Source organism: Kogia breviceps, chromosome 4, assembly GCF_026419965.1.
Source record: "Kogia breviceps isolate mKogBre1 chromosome 4, mKogBre1 haplotype 1, whole genome shotgun sequence".
Taxonomy (NCBI): Eukaryota; Metazoa; Chordata; class Mammalia; order Artiodactyla; family Physeteridae; genus Kogia; species Kogia breviceps.
Genome location: NC_081313.1, coordinates 55,154,937 through 55,176,189, shown reverse-complemented (window position 1 = coordinate 55,176,189; position 21,253 = coordinate 55,154,937). Strand labels below are relative to the sequence as shown.

Below are 21,253 nucleotides of genomic sequence, written 5' to 3'. Positions count from 1 at the left end.
AATGTCATAGACTCTTTTTGAGCAGTAATTAATTTTTTGTTTTTAACCTATTTCTGTAAAGTGACTAAATGATTTATTTCAGATATTCATAAGTCATGAAATGATTTATTTGTAGTAATTTCCTTGAAAGTGCTATTTTTTTCTATAGGAAATCAATGTCTTGCAATGGGAAATAGAATTTGATCGCAGTAGATTTAAAAATATAGAGGAATCTTGGATCCAAAAATATGACAGGTTTGTATATTATTATTCCATAATTTTTCTTTGGAAATTTTTAAACCGTGTATAATTCAAATGTAGCTTAGGCTTTCTTCTTTTTTGAGCACGCTAATTATAAAATTCAGGGAATTCCCTGGTTGTCCAGTGGTTAGGACTTGGTGCTTTCATTGCCATGGCCCGGGTTCAATCCCTGGTCGGGGAACTAAGATCCTGCAAGCCACATGGCACAGCCAAAAAAAAATAAAAAATAAGATTCATTTTGCTTACCCACTTACCAGTTCCATATTTTACTGTTACTGTTAATTTTCTTTTTTTAAAAACTAGTATAAACTGTATATAAAAATACAGTTTAAGAGCCATGTTTCCCAAGTTATTTTAGCCTTGCACTGTTTTTTCAAAGTCTTTTGAGTGACTCTTGTATTAGTGTGAATTTATTTAATAACTTTGACCTTATGAATATGCTATAATTTAATCACTGAGAAATTGATTTGGTATATGGGGTTATAGATGGCTTTAGTACCTAATTTTAAAATTTATTACTTCTTAACTTTTAATTTGAGATAATTGAAGACTTACAGAAAAGTTGTAAGAATAGAACAACTCCTATATATCTTTCACCAAGATTCTCCAAATTTTAACTCTTTACCACACTTTATCATTCTTTTTTCCTTTCTTTCGCTCTCTTTGTAGTTAAGTACGTAAATATAGAGGTAATGTTTTCTGAACCATTTTGCATATATAGGGTCCCATTACTCTAAATACTTCAGTTTGTATTTTTTTTTAAAGGGATGTCCTCATTTATAACATAATATAGTTATAAAAATCAAGACCTTAACCCAGTACTATTATTTAATGTGCAGACCTTCTTTATATTACCAACTATCTTAATAATGTTCTTAGAGCAAAAACAATTTCCCCTGTTCAGGACCAGTCCAGAAGCACATGTTGCATTTGGTTGTCATGTCTAAATTTTAGTCTCCTTTAATCTGAAACAGTTCTTCAGTGTTTATCTTTCATAACCTTTACATTTTTTTGAGGCAGACAGGCCCATTATTTTATAGAATATCCTACAATCAGGGTATCTGATGCTTCTGGATTGAATTGGATTATGCATTTTGGGCAATATTACCACTGAAGCAATGTATTCTTACTGCATCATATCAGGAGGCATGTGATGCTGATTTGTCCTATTCCCAGGATGTGAATCTTTATCACTTGGTTAAGGTATGGTGTCTGCCCTCATTCTCCACTACTAAGTCACTATTTTTCCCCTTGTAATTAAGAAGCATCTTGTGGAGAGATACTTGAAAATTATGTAAATATACTGTGACTCATCAGACTTTTCACCCACTCGTTTGTATATCCACTGATATTCCACCTGAAGCAATTATTACTACAATGGTTGCCAAATGGTAATTTTCTAATTCCCTTATTCCTTCTACATTTGTATGTTGGCATTTTACTGTAAAAAAGAGTTTTTCCCAAAAAAAAGTTTTTCCTTCTCATTTGTTTGTTTATATCAATACGGATTCAAGGATTCTTGCTTTATTCAGTGGGTTAAAAGCTATTACTACCATAATTTCTTTTGATGCTTAAAATTTTCCAACTTTGGTCAGTGGCAGCCCCATCAAGCACAGGTGTTCCTGTGGCTTTTTTTTTTTTTTTTTTTTTTTTGCTATGTGGGCCTCTCACTGTTGTGGCCTCTCCCATTGCGGAGCACAGGCTCCGGACGCACCGGTTCAGGGGCCATGGCTCACGGGCCCAGCCGCTCCACTGCATGTGGGGTCCTCCCGGACCGGGGCACGAGCCCGTGTCCCCTGCATCGGCAGGCGGACTCTCAACCACTGCGCCACCAGGGAAGCCCTCCTGTGGCTTTTTGACATCTATTTTTCTTTGAGCACTTTCCTGCTTTCTGGTACAAGATATTCTAGGCCAGTGTGCCTACAATATTAGGTATTTCTTCAAGGAGCAGCAGTTCCTTTTAATGGGGAATGGTGTTTAGAAATCAAGATCTGAGCGCTAGGTGTGCTCATTACTACTGAGGATTCACTGCGTGAAGTTTCTCTCAGAGGACAGAGTTGGAAAATACACAGATGCAGACACACTTATATATACATCTACCTAGCTGTCTTTCTGTGTCATCAATTTATCATCTATCTACCTGTCTCTTTATCATTTATGTATGTATGTATCTATCACATATCAATGAGATCATACTCATATCTCTAATTGCAGAACACCACCACAGGGTTCATCTTAGCCTTGCCCCTCTCTGCATTTGTTAAGTCCCACAAGGAGAAACCTGGCTCCTGTTACCCTGTATGTTTACTTATTTGTTCCATCATAGACTATACAGAAAGTAACTTTAGAATTGCTAATACATACCATTGTAAAATCAAACCCATTAACTAGAGTTCCGTATTTGTTTACAGTTTTGTTTTTAGCCTGAACGTATATGGTCAAAACACAGTGTTTAAAACTTACTTGGTTCGTTTCCTCTTTTTTATCTTCAGTATGGTTATGCTCTTCATTTAAGTTCATTTGTTTCCATTTGTATTCTGTTTTAGAGTTTTTCACTATCCTTATTAACTTGCTTATTTTGTTTTTCTACTTTTGACTTTGTGAAACATTGATATGCTTCCAACAGTCAGAAGTATTCAGACAGGTATGTTCAGAGAAGTGTCCTTGCCCCCTCTACCCCGTTGCCAATGTCCTGCCATTCCTCCTTCCGTTCACTATCTGTACATAATCAATCTTACTATTTTTTTATTTATCCTTCCTCTGTTTCTGTTTACACAAATAGGCAGGTATATGTATGTTTTCTTATTTCCCCTTCTTTCTTACATCAAAGATAGTTTACTGTAGATACTCTTTTGTGCTTTTTCTGTTTAACAGTATATCCTGGAAATCACTCAATTGTGTGGCTGTGAAATAGTTACTCAACCACTCTCCTATATACAGGCACTTAGATTGTTTCCATTATTTTGCTATTTTAAACAATGCTGCAATAAATAGCCTTGACATATACTTTTGTGTTGTTGGAGATGTATTTTCAAGGTAAATTCTTAGAAGTAGAATTGCTGGGTCACAAGGTAGATACATATGTAGATTTATTAGAGGTTGCCTAATTCCTCTCTACGAGGCTTGTACCAATTTGCATTCCTAACGGTAACTCATGGGAGTGCTTGTTTCCCCATAGCCTCATCAAGAGAATATGTCATACGTTTTGATATTTGCCAATGTGATGGTGTTGTTTACCCAATTTTTTTTTTTTTTTGTATTTTGTTTTGGCTGCACAGAACCCTGAAAATTCTGATTCACATACACAGATTTACACTTGGTCAACAGGTTATCTCTTAGGATGCTCTTCAGTTAGGCAGAACTAGCAGAGGATGCTTTATAGTGAGGTCTGCACAAAAATAGTTAACCAGACAGCAAAGTTAATGCATTTGACTGAGTAGGTTGTGATTTTTTTTTTTTTTTTTGGTTTTTTTGTTTTTTAAAATATTTATTTATTTATTTATTTAGCTGGGCCGGGTCTTAATTGCAGCATATGGGATCTTCATTGTGGCATATGGGATCTTTAGTTGTGGCATGCAGGCTCTTAGTTGAGGCACGTGGAATCTAGTTCCCTGACCAGGGATCGAACCCTGGCCCCCTGCATTGGGAGCGTGGAGTCTTAACCACCGGACCACCAGGGAAGTCCCTGAGTAGGTTGTTTTAAAAAATTAATTTATAAAGTAGTTTGCATGCATCTCATAAAATGTTTGTGAGCATCTCACAACGTCCTCATAAGCTTAGAATTATTCAGAGTTCAGTTTGAGAATCACAGCCCTAGAGACCTAGGAAGAGGTCGTGCTAAGAAAGGTGCTTTAGGACTTTCCTGGCGGCACAGTGGTTAAGAATCCACCTGCCAATGCAGGGGCCACGGGTTCGAGCCCTGGTCCAGGAAGATCCTACATGTGTGGAGCAACTAAGCCTGTGTGCCACAACTACTGAGCCCATGCTCTAGAGCCTGTGAACCACAACTACTGAAGCCCACATGCTTAGAGCCCGTGCTCTGCAACAAGAGAAGCCACCGCAATGAGAGAAGCCACCACAATGAGAAGCCCACGCACCGCAACCAAGAGTAGCCCCCGCTTGCCACAACTAGAGAAAGCCTGCACGCAGCAGTAAAGACCCAACGCAGCCAAAAATAAATACATAAATTAATTAATTAATTTATAAAGAAAAAAAGGTGCTTTATTCCTCAAGGGCTATAGACATTGCTTGAGAAACTGATTTCATGTTTTATTAATTTGTAGATAATTCATGGAAAGGGAATGTCTTAGACTTACATTTCTTGTTTTTTGGATATAACTGACATATTACATTAGTTCAGGTGTACAACACAATGACTCAACACCTGTACATCACAAAATATTCACCACAATACAGTCAACATGTGTCACATACATGGTTACAGAATTTTATTTTTCTTGTGATGTGAACCACATTTCACTTTTAATTGAGAAACTTTATCATGACCACTGTTTTAATGATATGAGGCCTGTCCCAAGCACAGCATGTAATATTCCCTAGGAGTATCATGTCTTGATAGGCATTTTATTTAAAGTTATAAATTAGACCAGATGATCTAGCGACTGTTTTGTTTTTTAAAATAAATTTATTTATTTATTTTTGGCTGTGTTGGGTCTTCGTTTCTGTGTGAGGGCTTTCTCCAGTTGCTGCGAGCGGGGGCCACTCTTCATTGCGGTGCGCGGGCCTCTCACTGTCGCGGCCTCTCCCGTTGTGGAGCACAGGCTCCAGACGCGCAGGCTCAGTAGTTGTGACACACGGGCCTAGCCGCTCTGCGGCATGTGGGATCTTCCCAGACCAGGGCTCGAACCCATGTCCCCTGCATTGGCAGGCAGATTCTTAACCACTGCGCCAACAGGGAAGCCCCTGGCGACTGTTTTTAATTACAAAAGCAATTTTTTAAGCCTCTGATACTGGGCTATTTATTTATGTTTTAAAACAAATTTATTTATTTATTTTAAAAATAAATTTATTTACTTATTTTTGGCTGTGTTGGGTCTTTGTTGCTGCACGCGGGCTTTCTCTAGTTGCTGAGAGTGGGGACTATTCGTTGGGGTGTACACGCTTCTCATTTCTCGTTATGGTGGCTTTTCTTGTTGTGGAGAATGGGCTCCAGGCATGCGGGCTTCAGTAGTTGTGGCACGCGGGCTCACTAGTTGTGGCACGCAGAGTCAGTAGCTGTGGCTTGTGAGCTTAGTTGCTCTGCAGCATGTGGGATCTTCCTGGACCAGGGCTCGAACGTGTCCCCTGCATTGGCAGGCGGATTCTTAACCACTGCGCCACTAGGGAAGTCCCGATGCTGGGCAATTTAGGAACTCTTGTAAGTAATTCCAATTTTCATTCAATAGATAAAGCTCCTTATGTATCTTTTTCTTAAATTGAGATATAATTGACATATAACTGTATTAGTTTCAGGTGTACAATATAATGATTTGATATTTGTATATGTTGCAAAATGATCATCACAATAAATCTAGTTAATATTCATTGTTGGACATCATTACAGTTTTTTTCTTATGTTGAGAACTTTTAAGGTCTACTCTCTTAGCAGCTTTCAAATATTGTACAATAATTGTTAGCTACAGTCTTCATGCTGTACATTGCATCCCCAGGACTTATTTATTTTACAACTGGAAGTTTGTACCTCCCTATGTATCTTTTTATGCAAATTTTGGAAGGTGGCCTAAGCATATAGTTGGTGTTCAAATGGTTATTAACTTGATTGAAACCTTAGTAAAGAGAATGAGTGTTCAAAATAGATGACTTAGGGCTTCCCTGGTGGTGCAGTGGTTGGGAGTCCGCCTGCCGATGCAGGGGACACGCCGGTCCGGGAGGATCCCACATGCTGCAGAGCGGCTGGGCTTGTGAGCCATGGCCACTGAGCCTGTGCGTCCAGAGCCTGTGCTCTGCGGCAGGAGAGGCCACAGCAGCGAGAGGCCCACGTACCACAAAAAAAAAAAAAAAAAAAGATGACTTAGAGGTATTTCTGGTTCTGATACTTTCTCAGCTAAATATACAGAAGGTTTAAGAGTAACCACACTCCTTTAAATTTTTATTTTATTACATATATAAATTCTAGACTGTTTTGATGTAAGAAAAATTATATTAGGGTTTTCGTGTTCTAATTATGGGATTAAATATTCTCATTCACCTACAAAGTATTAATGTTTTAGTTATTTGGAGGGTACTTTTTTCCAGGCTAAACTGTGAAAATGCAGTCCTCAAAGAAACTTTGAAACTGAAAACAGAAGAAATTAAAATGCTCAAGTCTGAAAATACAAGTAAGTAGAGTGGTATTTTGATAATTCTTTAAAAATACTATGTTAAAAGATCAGTTTTATATAGAATGTCCTATGTTAAGAACACAATAGACAAAGTGCTAATATTTTGAAGTAACATTTTAAGGATAAAAGAGAAGAAATGCATCAGTTAGGTTTTTTTTTTAACATCTTTATTGGAGTATAATTGCTTTACAATGTTGTGTGCATTTCTGCTGTATAACAGAGTGAATCAGCTATATGTATATACATATATCCCCATATCCTCTCCATCTTGCATCTCCCTCCCACCCTCCTTATCCCACCCCTCTGGGCGCTTGCAAAGCACTGAGCTGATCTCCCTGTGCTGTGCAGCTGCTTCCCACTAGCTATCTGTTTTACATTTGGTAGTGTATATAAGTCAGTGTTATTTTCTCACTTCATACCAGCTTACCCTTCCCACTCCGTGTCCTCTAGTCCCTTCTTTACATCTGTGTCCTTATTCCTGTCCTGCCCCTAGGTTCATCAGAACTATTTTGTTTTTTAGATTACATATATATGTATTAGTATACGGTATTTGTTTTTCTCTTTCTGACTTACTTCACTCTGTATGACAGACTCTAGGTCCATCCACCTCACTACAAATAACTCAATTTGTAACTCAATTTTTATGGCTGAGTAATATTCCAGTGTATATATGTGCCACATCTTTATCCATTCATCTGTCGATGGATACTTAGGTTGCTTCCATGTCCTGGCTGTTGTAAATAGAGCTGCAATGAACACTGTGGTACATGACTCTTTGAATTATGGTTTTCTCAGGGTATATGCCCAGTAGTGGGATTGCTGGGTTGTATGGTAGTTCTACTTTTAGTTTTTTAAGGAACCTCCACACTGTTCTCCATAGTGGCTGTATCAATTTACATTCCCACCAACAGTGCAAGAGGGTTCCCTTTTCTCCACACCCTCTTCAGCATTTATTGTTTGTAGATTTTCTGATGGCCATTCTGACTGGTGTGACGTGATACCTCATTGTAGTTTTGACTTGCATTTCTCTAATGATTAGTGATGTTGAGCATCCTTTAATGTGTTTGTTGGCAATCTATATATCTTCTTTGGAGAAATGTTTATCTAGATCTTCTGCCTATTTTTGGATTCTTTTTTTAAAAAATTTAATTAATTAATTTGGCTGCATTGGGTCTTCGTTGCAGCGCGTGGGCTTCTCACTTGCAGCGGCTTCTCTTGTTGCGGAACACGGGCTCTAGGCGCCTGGGCTTCAGTAGTTGTGGCTCATGGGCTCTAGAGCACAGACTCAGTAGTTGCAGCGCACCGGCTTAGTTGCTCCATGGCATGTGGGATCTTCCTGGCCCAGGGATCAAACCCATGTCCCCTGCATTGGCAGGCAGATGCTTAACCACTGCGTCACCAGGGAAGTCCAGGTTGTTTGTTTTTTTGATATTGAGCTGCATGAGCTGCTTGTATATTTTTTGGAGATTAATCCTTGTCAGTTGCTTTGTTTGCAACTATTTTCTCCCATTCTGAGGGTTGTCTTTTGGTCTTGTTTGTGGTATCCTTTGCTGTGCAAAAGCTTTTAAGTTTCATTAGGTCCCATTTGTTTATTTTTATTTCCATTTTTCTAGGAGGTGGGTCAAAAAGGATCTTGCTGTGATTTATGTCAGAGCGTTCTGCCTGTGTTTTCCTGTAAGAGTTTTATAGTGTCTGGCCTTACATTTAGGTCTTTAATCCATTTTGAGTTTATTTTTGTGTGTGGTGTTAGGAAGTGTTCTAATTTCATTCTTTTACATGTAGCTGTCCAGTTTTCCCAGCACCACTTATTGAAGAGGTTGTCTTTTCTCCATTGTATATTCTTGCCTCCTTTATCAAAGATAAGATGACCATAGGTGCATGGGTTTATCTCTGGGCTTTCTATCCTGTTCCATTGATCTATATTTCTGTTTTTGTGCCAATACCATACTGTCTTGATTACTGTAGCTTTATAGTATAGTCTGAAGTCAGGGAGCCTGATTCCCCCAGCTCTGTTTTTGTTTCTCAAGATTGCTTTGGCGATTTGGGGTCTTTTGTGTTTCCGTACCAATTCTGCATTTTTTTGTTCTAGTTCTGTGAAAAATGCCATTGGTAGTTTGATAGGGATTGCATTGAATCTGTAGAGTGCTTTGGGTAGTATAGTCATTTTCACAATGTTGATTCTTCCAATCCAAGAACATGGTATATCTCTCCATCTGTTTGTATCATCTTTAATTTCTTTCATCAGTGTCTTATAGTTTTCTGCATACAGGTCTTTTGTCTCCTTAGGTAGGTTTATTCCTGGGTATTTTATTCTTTTTGTTGCAATGGTAAATGGGAGTGTTTTCCTTAATTTCTCTTTCAGATTTTTCATCATTACTGTATAGGAATGCAAGAGGTTTCTGTGCATTAATTTTGTATCCTGCTACTCTACCAAATTCATTGATTAGCTCTAGTAGTTTTCTGGCAGCATCTTTAGGATTCTTTATGTATAGTATTATGTCATCTGCAAACAGTCACAGTTTTACTTCTTTTCTGATTTGGATTCCTTTTATTTCTTTTTGTTCTCTGATTGCTGTGGCTAAAACTTCCAAAGCTATGTTGAATAATAGTGGTGAGAGTGGGCAGCCTTGTCTTCTTCCTGATCTTAGAGGAAATGGTTCCAGTTTTTCACCATTGAGAGTGATGTTGGCTGTGGGTTTGTTCAGTTAGGTTTTCGAATTAAAAAAATTGAGGTGAAATTCACATAACTTAAAATTAACCATTTAAAAGTGAACAATTCATAACGCTTACAAACATCTAGTTCTAAAGCGTTTCCACGACTACAAAGTAAAACCTTATACCCATAAGCAATTTCTCCTGATTCTCCCTTTATCCTTTAGTTTTTATACTCACTATAAACAAAATGGTAGAGCATCTGATGTTTGAGGAACCTGAATAGGTGTATGTTTATTGGGAATCTAATAGGAAAAGTATAAAATTGTATAGTTATTCAACATAATTTTTTCTCATAAAAGTGTCTTCTGTGACTTTGTCACTAATACAGATATTTTTCAAAATATTATTTGACTCATTAAGAACTTGAAATTATATAGATGTGTGTGCATATACACACACAGACAGAGCATATCTTTTATATAATGAGTCACTATATGACAAAAGTTAACGAAAGAGTATTAAGGTGGTACCAACTTTTTAGAAATCTTTTTTTTTGGCCGCACCGTGTGGCATGTGGGATCTTAGTTCCCTGACCAGGGATCAAACCTGGGCCCCTGGCAGTGAGAGCCCGGAGCCCTAACCACTGGACCACCAGGGAATTCCCAGCAGAAACTATTTTAAAGTGGTGGCTTGAAAGGCGTAAAATGAGTGCTCAGTCAGGTCATGGGCCGGAGAGCGGCACTTTATATAGTGTAGCAAGTGAACTGTGGCAATCCCCTGGGTGAGAACTGCACATACAGATGTGCTTGTCCACACCAGTGATTTGAGCAGATAGTGATTTCCCCCACGTTAGGTTGGTGCCAGGACAGAAGTTGCTCATAACCACTACTCCTGTTCCTTCCTCCCTATCCTTCCACCCTATAAGAGAGAGAAAGTTACTGTTATTCTGCTCTCCAGTAAATAGCAGGACCTCTCTTGTTCTAAATATTTGCATTGAGAGCCTCTTGTGAAAACTCTTAACGAAAAGAAACGTCTGATAGAGTTTGGAGAGCTGGTACAGTTGACATTAATACAGTATATGAGATTTCATCATCTGATCGTCTCACAGCGTGGATAATTAGCCTTCGTATGTTCTCTTTTTGAAAAATCCTACAAATTTTCTTTGAGCAAGTGAAGACCAGACTTCGGTTACAAAATTATTTCCACATTAAAAATAACATTTTATCTAGTGTTAACTCACTTAATACCCACTATTCTATCAAATTTTCTGGTTGGAGACAGATTTTGTGGGTAGTCATATATCCCTTACTTAGAAGTGAGTATGTGGTGTTGGTTTAACTGGATTAGGTGAGGCTGGGGTTAGACCTCCTAACGCTTTCTTACATGGACCTTCCTAGTTTTGAATCAACAGTATTTGGAGGCCCTCGCCATGCTTGATATCAAACAGCAGAAGATCGCTCAGGAAAACACGTGCCAGGACACAAGTGGCTTTACAGAGGTTTCAGGTCTTGAGGTAGGTAAGCAGGTATGAAAGTTTAGTAGGAGGGAAATTTTCCACTTCCATTTTCTTTCTGCTGTCACCATCAGCTCCACTTCTAGGATAGAACTATACTTAGCAATTTGAGACTGAGGGTGAGAGAGGCCTAGGTCCACTCTTCAGCCTTGCTGATACCATACCTTTCAGGCACAGCATTCTTGGACATTAGGGGATGTGCTAGCCACTTCCTGTCCCTTTTATTTCCTTTTTCTACAGCTTTAGCAGAAAGTATGTTAGTAGTATCTTCCCTGGGTAGAGGCTTACAGCATCAGAGTACTTTCCCACACATTTTAAAATCTGATCTTCGTAATGGTCTTGTGAGGGCTGCAAAGCAGGTATTATCCCCATTTTACAGAGGAGGAAACTCAGGCTCAGATAGTTTTAGTTACTTTCCCAAAGTGATGCAGTCACTCTGGGGTTCAGCCAGGTCCAGGACAAAGATCTGCTGATGCACTGCTAATTGCTTGCTGAGGTGTGAAATGTCTTACAAGTGTCCTGGGGACACATGAGAAATAAGCATACCAGTGGAGTGAGAAGGGGTAGCCATTCACTTATTATAGAACTTCAAATAAAGCAACTACTACTAATAATAGCAAATACATCATCCTTAGTAAGTGCCAGACACTGATCCAAGTGCTTCACATAGATTAACATATTTAATTCTCACAACTACCAAATAAGATGAGTACAATTAAATCCCTATTTTACAAATGAGGTAATTTTGGCACAGAAGGGTTAAGTGATTTGCCCAGGGTCACAAAGCTACTAAGTGGTGGAGCTGGGATTTACACCCAGGTAGAGTTTAAAGTCTGTGTTTTTGAGCACCATGCTCTACTGCCTGGGTGGAAAACTAGTGTAATAGCAAAAAAAAAAAAAAAAGAAAAACTGAACGGAGAGAAAGTTCAGAAAAAGCGTGCTTTATTATAATCTTGAGTAGGCTCTGAGTAACTTTATGGCAGGCAAGAACAAGAGACCTGAGCACTGAGGTAAGGACATAGAATTAGGTTGCAGAGGTCCTTGCAGAAACCTTGCATGTTTATATTGGCCCTACCCAGGTCTTAAGTTGCTTTTGGCAACTTTCTCAGGGACAGTTATCAGAAGCCAGAAGTTGGAAAGGGAAGATACCAATCTGCCACATCGCCGCCATTTGTACACTTGAGTCAACTGAAAGCTCACTGTGTACTTCAGTTATCATTAACGCAAGAAGGAATTTTCTGAAATAGCCTTTACACTAAGAGAGACCATGGAATCTTCCTCTCTAAACAGTCTCTAAAATAAGATTCTGTTGTAAGCCAGTCCATGTGAAATTTATAGCAGCAGGAAGCTTAGACAAAAATTTTGTAGTATGTTCCACATGAAACTTTAAAAGATATGGTACAATATGTTACATAGACCGCCTCCATTAAATTGGAAGCTGTTGGAATATTTTGGGAAAGCAACTTGTGGTTAGTTGCCAAAATGGGTTTTAAAAAAAAGTACAACAGTTCTTACTTTTCTTCTGGCTACAGTGGTCAACCAGGAGTGACCAACATGGACTAGTTCTTCATTGTGATCCAAAGACAGGTTTTGAAGGATCAGGGCCACATGCAATTCCAGAACAGTGGATGAGCCAAGAAATATATTAAGAATTTATTACATGATCATAGACCATTTTTTTAGGAGTGGCAAGATGATTGTTTTCCTTAGAATTCACTCATCATTTCTGAGCATGCATCTCTCCTGGCAGGACCTGACAGTAATGAATGCTGGGTAGCAAGGCCAAACCCAGTCACAGGAAATCCATATTGTGGATGTTTATATTTACTTCATTAGGTCAAGTTCCTGCCAAGAACTCAGAAGTATAGGAAACTGGTACTGGGCTTCCTTGGTGGCACAGTGGTTGAGAGTCCGCCTGCCGGTGCAGGGGACGCGGGTTCATGCCCCAGTCTGGGAAGATCCCACATGCGGCTGGGCCTGGGAGCCATGGCCGCTGAGCCTGAGCGTCCGGAGCCTGCGCTCCGCAACGGGAGAGGCCACAGCAGTGAGAGGACCGCGTACCGCAAAAAAAAAACCAAAAAAACTGGTACCAAGTGAAAGGTTTTGGAGCGTGAGCAGAAGGGATGCAGAATTCCTGTGTAGTTTTGTTCCAAGTAATGACAGTCTCTCCTCATTTGTAGTTAACTTCCCCTTGGGTCCTGAAATCATGGACTCAGCTTCCTATTTTTGTTTTCCTTTGCAGTTTCTTTGAATTAGGTGCTTGAATAAAATGTGCATGGGTTTGTGTGTGCGCCCCGTGTTTGTGTGTGGCTGAGCAATGACACTTAGTAACAGATAATTCTTTTGGATTTAAAGCTTGCAGTCCTGGGAGCCTGCCTTTGTCACGGTCCCAGTGGGAGCCCCTGTACCTGTGCTAGACTGGCAGCATCTACTCGGAAAATGCTCCTTCAGGTCAAACAGGAGGTATTGTGTTATCAAAACAGTAAAAGCTTTGATTTTGCTTCTCCATTAACACAAAGTAGAATAAATGGAAGTATATGTAATAATTAGCTTAATTTGGTAGTCTTTGGCTATGGAACTTATTCTTAGTTTTAAATGATAACGTTAACGTATAAACTGGATTTTGTTTACATTACTTGGCACGATATTGCAGCCATGAAAAGTTGTTTGCCTATGTTTTGGTTAATATTTCCTAAGTTTTTATTTCTTTTGTCTATACATGGCCCTAAAATTACTAGATATTAGAGGAAAAGGCACACATGCTTAAAATCACCAGGATGTGCCACACCGATTAGCCGAGAGATAAAATGAAGCTTATTAGAAAAGCTGCAGGGTACAGTGGAAGGAACCTTTGTGCCAGCTAGACCTAGGTTTGAATCTCAGCTCCATCATTTTCCAGCTCTGTGGCTTTGGATGCGTATGTTAAATGGAGGCTAATAACTAGTTTGGAGGGTTGTTGTGAAAAATAAAAACGGTAGACATATAATGTTTAGCACAGGGCCATGCCTGGCATTTAATCAAATGATAGCTGCCATTATAATTAGGCTTTCACAACAAATACAGTGTGGACCATAATTTTTAAAATGTTTTTATTGAAGGTTTGGAATTTAGTCTTCAGAGTATATATGAAAGCAAACAGCTAAACGTTAGCAATTCATCAGGAAAAGCGTTAAGATTACAAAGATCAGAGTCAGCTGTGGGAGGTATCCGAAAGATGGTATTTATAATTGTTTTTAGTGGTATTTTGTGGCATGGCCCAAGGCAGAACTGAAATGTAGTCACTGGCATCCTCCCTTCTTCCTCATTGGGCAGGACATACACGAGGCCCGTCTAGGATAATGAGGTCTAAGAGTAGGATTACCAGGGAACTGACAGGCACAAGAGAAACTCCTGGTAATCTACTTCAGAGTGGGCAGCTACTGCAGAAGAGAATGGCATGTACTAATTAGATTAAGCGGATGCACTAGATCAAGGGCAGGCAGAAGACTCCTACTAGGCAGGGAGACTGCATTTGCTAATCTGACTCAGCATTCAGGCAAGAATTGTTCTGGTTTTGCCTCTAACACCTCTCAAACTTTCTTTCAAAACCAGTTGGAACTTCTGAAGAAGAGTAAAGAAGAAGCCTACATAATGGCAGATGCATTCAGAATTGCATTTGAGCAACAATTAATGAGGAAAAATGACCAGGCACTAAGATTGACACAAATGGGTAAAATGTGTAAGAAAGCAACAAAAGGGACAAATTGGAAGCACCTTAAAGATGATGGTAAATATGAATTATAATGGTAATAATCAGGTGTAATTTCAGTTGTTTTGGGTTATAATCATAGTTGATTAAAGCACAGTTAATATGGTGAATATAATCGAAATTTCACATATAAGGAGTCACTGGGTGTTACGCAGATGAAACCATAAAATAACAGAAGAATCTCTCTTTTAGTAGAGATTTTTAGTGGAAAAAATTTATAATAGCACTAGAACCCAACAGTGGAACCGAACATTAAATCTATCTATCTAATTAAACTTTATTGAAATGTGTGACTTTGGAAGGAGACATTGAGCAGTAGAGGAATAATCTTAAATTGGACAAATTAATAAAATATTCTTATAAAAAGTGAAAACAGAAGTTAAGGTTTAGGTTTTGGTTCACAAGCCTATCAAAAGTTCATGGCCATTTTGGAGTCATTACGGTATTAGTGTAAACAAAATATGCAAAAATGGCATCAGAGAATAAATTGCCATTGAAGTATGTAGACTGTCCAATATAAACAAAAGTAGCTGTTATTTTTTGGAAATTTTAGTTTCTCTAAATGGTCAATCTCAGTTTTCATTTGTAAGTATTATTCAGTAGGCTTCATATTGCTTCAATGTAAAATTCCAATTTGAAACCATTTATCAGTCAAGAAAGATTAAACTGAAGTTTATTAAGTGTAAATTTTTAGTATTCAAATTCTGACATGACCCTGTTTCTAAATCTTTTTTAATTTGACAAAATCCATAATCCTAGTTTAGTATCTCATTTTCAGATGAATTTAGGACCAATAAGAATCTTAGACAGTATTAAAAATGAAACTTTTAATAGTAGATACCTAATTTTGTTTGAAATATCTTTTTCAAACAGTGCATATTAGCATTAGTATATGGGTCAAGTGTTGTGAATTTTAGCTTCATTAACTAAACTACCCATCTCTTTACTGAAGTGTTAAGAAACAGCTTACAGGGATAATAAAAATAGAAGTAGTAAACAAGAACTGTGAAAGCAGGTGAGAGCAGATTATAAAAGCTATGTATTTAGAGTCAGGTGGAAGTCAGGGCAAAAGGGGGGGAAATAATGTTCCTCAACTCTTGTTCATTCTTAATCAGGCATTCCACATTGTACTGAAATTAACTCCTAAAGGTGTTTTCTGATATGAGACTTACAGAGGCCAGTGAGCAAATATAATGGCTAAGTCCTCAACAGTCACTTATAATAAATAAAAAATTAGTATTTACGTGGCTGTTTTCTATAATAATTCCTTGATAAAAGGTAAAGGTATGGGCTTCCCTGGTGGCTCAGTGGTTGAGAGTCCGCCTGCCGATGCAGGGGACACGGGTTCGTGCCCCGGTCCGGGAAGATCCCACATGCCGCGGAGCGGCTGGGCCCGTGAGCCATGGCCGCTGGGCCTGCGCGTCCGGAGCCTGTGCTCCACAACGGGAGAGGCCACAGCAGTGAGAGGCCCGCGTACCGCAAAAAACCAAACAATAAAATGTAAAAAAAAGGTAAAGGTATAACCTTAATGTCAAGGTAAGTGATTTGCCAGGGAAATAAGCTAACATAGTCCAATGTACTTAGCCTTTGAGGAATTGGTGGAAAACATTAAGAATATCTAGTTCTACCGTGAACAAATGTGTAGGTGATCTTCCTCAAGCACCTCTTCTTTCAGTGAGGCCCTTGATAGGAGCTGGATTGCAAAGTTTTCAAAGGTATACTCTTAGAGGGCAGCCTAGGTGTTCTGTGTTGTTAACTGAAGTCAAATCCTTTTGAAAATCTGATTTTGTTTTGATGGAACGTAGAGAGAAGAGTAGGGAGAAAGAATAGAAGCGGTAGATTCATATTCAGTTCAGCACTTGTACTCATTTTATATTCCAGAATTCCTGCCTTTCTTAGCTTTTTACAGAATTCAAGAACTTCTCCATAGAAAATATGATTTGAGAGGTATAGCTCCCAATCTTTGCTTTCTATTAAGGTACTGAGAGAGACTGGAAGCAGAATTTAAAATAATTAGTTTATCTCTGAAAAGCCTTTACAAGTCCATAAAAGGTTTAGTAGCTCTTTGTGAGTTTCTTAGTGACAAGACTTTGATTCATTTTAATATACTTCAGTAATCTGGTACAAGATGATTGTTATAGGTCATTTGCTTATCTGTGGCTAACACGGTTAACTTTTCTTCTTGATATGGCTGCTCAGACCAGTTCCGAGAGATAGCTTATAAAGCATGTTTCCCTTTTTTTAGATTGAAAATAGATTCATCCACTCTCAGAACTGATGAGCTGGTCCACTGGTCTGGCTTTTCCCCTTTGCCACAGCTGCTACTGAAAAAGGTCAGGTGTGAGGCCCAGTCACTGTGGTTTATCAGGAGTGGGTGGAAAGGGAATTGTCCCTTTAGACTTTATCTGATCATTAGACCATTTGCAGAGCATTCTAAAAACATTCTTGAAACTTTCTTTGTATAAATCTATAAACTTTGTATTTTCTGCTACAAATTGCATCCTTTCTATGGATGAAGAAGAATATCAGTGTACATATTGCAGGATGTGGACTTTTTTTATTTTTATTTTTTTTATTTATTTTTTTTTCGGTCTGCGGGCCTCTCATTGCTGTGGCCTCTCCCGTTGCGGAGCACAGGCTCCGGACGCACAGGCTCAGCGGCCATGGCTCACGGGCCATGTGGGACCTTCCCGGACCGGGGCATGAACCCGTGTCCCCTGCATTGGCAGGTGGACTCTCAACCACTGCGCCACCAGGGAAGCCCCAGGATGTGGACTTTTAAGCATTATGTCAGTAGCTGGGCTAGGTGCTTTCACAGTTGTTTTTTTTAAAATTGTGATAAGATATGCATAAAACTTACCATTCTTTTTTCTTTTAAGTAGGTACATTTTTTTAAAACTTTGTTTAAAAACAATAAATTTTTATTGGAGTATTACTGATTTACAATGGTGTGTTAGTTTCTGCTTTATAACAAAGTGAATCAGCTATACATACACATGTATCCCCATATCACTCCCCTCTTTCATCTCCCTCCCATCCTCCCTATCCCACCCCTCTAGGTGGTCACAAAGCACCGAGCTGATCTCCCTGTGCTATGCAGCTACTTCCCACTAGCTATCTATTTTACATTTGGTAGTGTATAAATGTCCGTGCCACTCTCTCACTTTGTCCCAGCTTACCCTTCCCCCTCCCTGTGTGCTCAAGTCCATTCTCTACATCTGCGTCTTTATTCCTGTCCTGCCCCTAGGTTCTTTAGAACCATTTAAAAATAACTTACGATTTTAACCATTTTTAAGTGACAAGAAGTCCATTCACATTGTTGTATAATCATCACCACCATCCATCTCCAGAACTTTTTCATCTTCCCAAACAAACTCTGTACCCCCATTCAATACTAACTTTCCACTCCCTTCCCCCAGCCCGTGCTCTATTATTTAATGGCACAGCAACCCAACAACAGAGCATAGGTACTATTATTCTCATTCTGGAAGTGAGCATATGTAGCTCAGAGAACTTGTCCAACATGATACCATTAGGAAGTGGTTAAATGGGGATTCAAGTCCAGGTCTTTCTGGCCCTAAAGCAGAGTTTGCATGGTTCAGAGGCCACTTGTCTGCAGACGTGTTCTGTTGGGAGTGAATCGTGTTCTCAGATATTGTGGGCAGGTGGCTAACCTTCACACTGGGAGATTTCACATGCAAATGTGGATTGCTGGCTCCTTTGGAAGACTGAGATTATCAAGTAGCACAGGCTGCATTCTCCCATGGGCAGCTGCTGAGCAACGAGAGTGGCAGGGCGCTGCTCTGGGTTCTCACACTGTGGCCTCTCACCTGCATTTGCAATCCTGGCTCTAAAGTCTGCTTTTCCCACTGCACTGTGCTGCCTGACTCACTGGTGCTAGAGGTCACCTGAAGAGGACAAGGTCCTGACTGATTTAGGAATGAATCAGCCTTGGTTCACACTTACCTCTTTTTCTGGAAGTACTTCATGAGTGTCTTTCTGTGTCTCAGCTGGATTTTCATGTTCCATTTTAGGGTTACCGTCACAAAGGAGTAAGAAGACCTTAGGGCAGAAACTGTTGGGCATGCTCCCTTTGGAAAACAGTTCTAAGAGTACAGATGACCAGCATGATCCTCAGGAAGTCTTTAAGATGCTAACAGATTTGGTTAGTATCTTTGCTTTTTGTTAAGAGGCTGTGGATGAGCTGATCTTTTTCCTTCCTATTAATTCAGCTCTTTATCGCTCTAGACTTTTATGCTCTGTTCCCATTTCAGGTACCATTTTCCAGAATTATGATCTTCATCTCCTTAAACACCCCACACATGCTTCCCACCACTTCTCCCATCCATGTTCTTCCTGTGCAGCTTTAAAGCTCCACCTCTGCAAAGAAGAGGCTCCCTGTAATTAAGTCCAGGCATCTCCGTCATCTGCAGTTACATATACAGTTCATGACAAGACTTAATATATTCAGGAATTTTTTTTAAGTGTTCAACGAACTTCCTCATGCAGTATATCCTTTAATCATTACCACAACCCTGAAATAGGTCCTGTTATCCTCAATTTCATAGATGACTATACAAAGAAACTCATGTTACATGAACATACTTATCTACAGAAGAGTATTAAAGTTTATTTGCATATAAAAATATAAAAACAACTTTTATATAAATAACTTCAACATTCTTTCACAGAGGTAAGTACATGTTGGTACTATATATACATATATACACATATACACACATACCATGTAAATATATACTTCTCCTCTCTTCAGATGACTTAAAAATTTTTTCAACAGAACGCTGTTTTCTATTTTTCCTTGAAAAAAAATCCTCAATAACATGTAGCATAATGCTTAGGAATCAGTGGACACCTAATTGATTTATTCATACTGACTGGCTTAGATTGGAGATTGAACATTTTCATGAAATAATTCTGACTATCGCTCTGTACTCTGTGATTTACTAACTGGTACGTTTTTAATTTCTGTGCATGCAGTTAAATGATAAAGAAGAAGCTTTGGCTCATCAAAGAAAAGTTAGTTACATGCTTGCTCGGGCTTTGGAAGACAGAGGCACCACCTCAAAAGAGAACAAAGAAAAAAATCCTATGAAAGACAATTCTCCATTAAAAAACCCCTGGCAGAAAACTTCAGAATTCCCTGTTTTACGTGATCCTGTACATTCAAGTGTTCAAATTTTTAATTCTGTGGGCTGCATTTGTTCAATTCAGCACTTTCAAACAGATCAAAACTACAGAAGAACTCTTAAAAGATCCTATTCTTTGCCATCAAATATCATGTACTGAAGACAAACCAGTTGAAATTAGAACTGAGAGCTGTTTATATCAAGACTTTGAAAACAGACCATGTAAATGTTGCTACATCTTCAGAAGTTGTGTTTTCCAGGTATTTCTAAATTTGGGGAAGCAGCTTAAATAAATGTTCTCTACAAGAAATGTATTAGTATTCTGTGTTGACATATTTCATTTATAAATTACTACATTTACGAAATTTTCAGTATTTGCCAACATCTTAAAAACAAAGAAATAGTGATTTTGAGAAGAAAGTTAACTATTTAGAATGACTTGTAGGGATCTTTGGCTCAAGCAACAACAGGAGTGACTGAATGTTAATTTTTTGAATACATTTATCTGGTTTTGTGTTTTTCTGGATTTTTCATTTGCCATATAAAGTAATAATTTCCTTCACTTCATTAAAAAAGTTATTATGGTGGGACTTTGGCAGCAGTATATTCAAAATCACTGCTAGTTACCTATTTCATAGCTTCCTTTTTGTCAGAGTGGTGACATTCTGTAGCCAGATCTATGCAGAATTCTGGCATTTAGGCCACTTTGAATTAACTTCTTGGTTTTGAAGCTGAATTTTAAGCCATTTAAAATTATTTTCTCTTTCTAGAAATATTACATAGTAATAATCTTTAATACCTTTTGGGAATATTACTAGCATCACAATGATATCAAAGGAAGTGCATTACCTTGTCAGCAGTTATAAAACTTACCTAATCTCTAGTGAAATGATCTCTAGTGAAAAGATATTACTACTTAATAAGATAGCTAACAGTACGATAATAAGGTAATAATATAAACCATTTATAGTTGTGTTACAGGAATAGCACTGGTTGGCATTAATAATAATAAAAGCTGAAAAATTGGCAAATACATTTTGAAAAAAGGAATAATGAGGATCTACTGTTGCAAGATATTAAAATGTATTATCCTATCAACTATACTCCAATATAAAACAAAAATTAAATGTTAAAAAAATGTCCTGATGGTAATACAAAGCTACATTATTTAAAACAGTGTAACAGCAGGTCAATGAGAATCGGATAAAGACCATACACAGATCTAGTATATATAATAATTTAACATAAAAGGTAGGGAAAGGAAGGATCTGGGATTATTTAATAATACCAAAGTGGGAAGTGTAAAAAAATATCAAATTACAAAAACTAGAAAGAAGTATGTGTGTGTGTATATAAAACAAACTCAAATAAATTGATAAAACATATTCCAATTGATAAATGGACAAAGAATCTGAATCAGTCTCCTCAAGTAAAGGAAACAAAAGCAAAAATAAACAAATGGGACCTAATTAAACTTAAAAGTTTAATTTCCTTTGCACAGCAAAGGAAACCAACAAAATGAAAAGACAACCTACTGAACAGGAGAAAATATTTGCAAATGATAAAGGATTAATGTCCAACATACATAAACAGCTCATACAACTCAACA

At 38.3% G+C, this 21,253-nt stretch overlaps 1 protein-coding gene across 5 annotated transcripts in view; it reads left to right on the top strand.

Annotated features, from left to right (window-relative positions):
• CCDC125 (coiled-coil domain containing 125) overlaps positions 1-19,957 on the top strand; it is a 33,812-nt gene extending 13,855 nt beyond the window's left edge. For 3 of the 5 annotated variants that reach the window (XM_059062559.2, XM_067031076.1, XM_067031074.1), the window contains 7 exons: positions 149-234; positions 6,496-6,578; positions 10,634-10,749; positions 13,105-13,212; positions 14,341-14,515; positions 18,532-18,662; positions 19,496-19,957. In XM_059062559.2, coding sequence (XP_058918542.1) covers positions 149-234; positions 6,496-6,578; positions 10,634-10,749; positions 13,105-13,212; positions 14,341-14,515; positions 18,532-18,662; positions 19,496-19,804 — 1,008 coding nt within the window. In that variant the 3' untranslated portion in view covers positions 19,805-19,957. The remainder of the gene's footprint in view (positions 1-148; positions 235-6,495; positions 6,579-10,633; positions 10,750-13,104; positions 13,213-14,340; positions 14,516-18,531; positions 18,663-19,495) is intronic. The other 2 variants (XM_059062562.2, XM_067031075.1) reach the window with 1 other exon arrangement.
• The last annotated feature ends 1,296 nt before the right edge of the window (positions 19,958-21,253 follow it).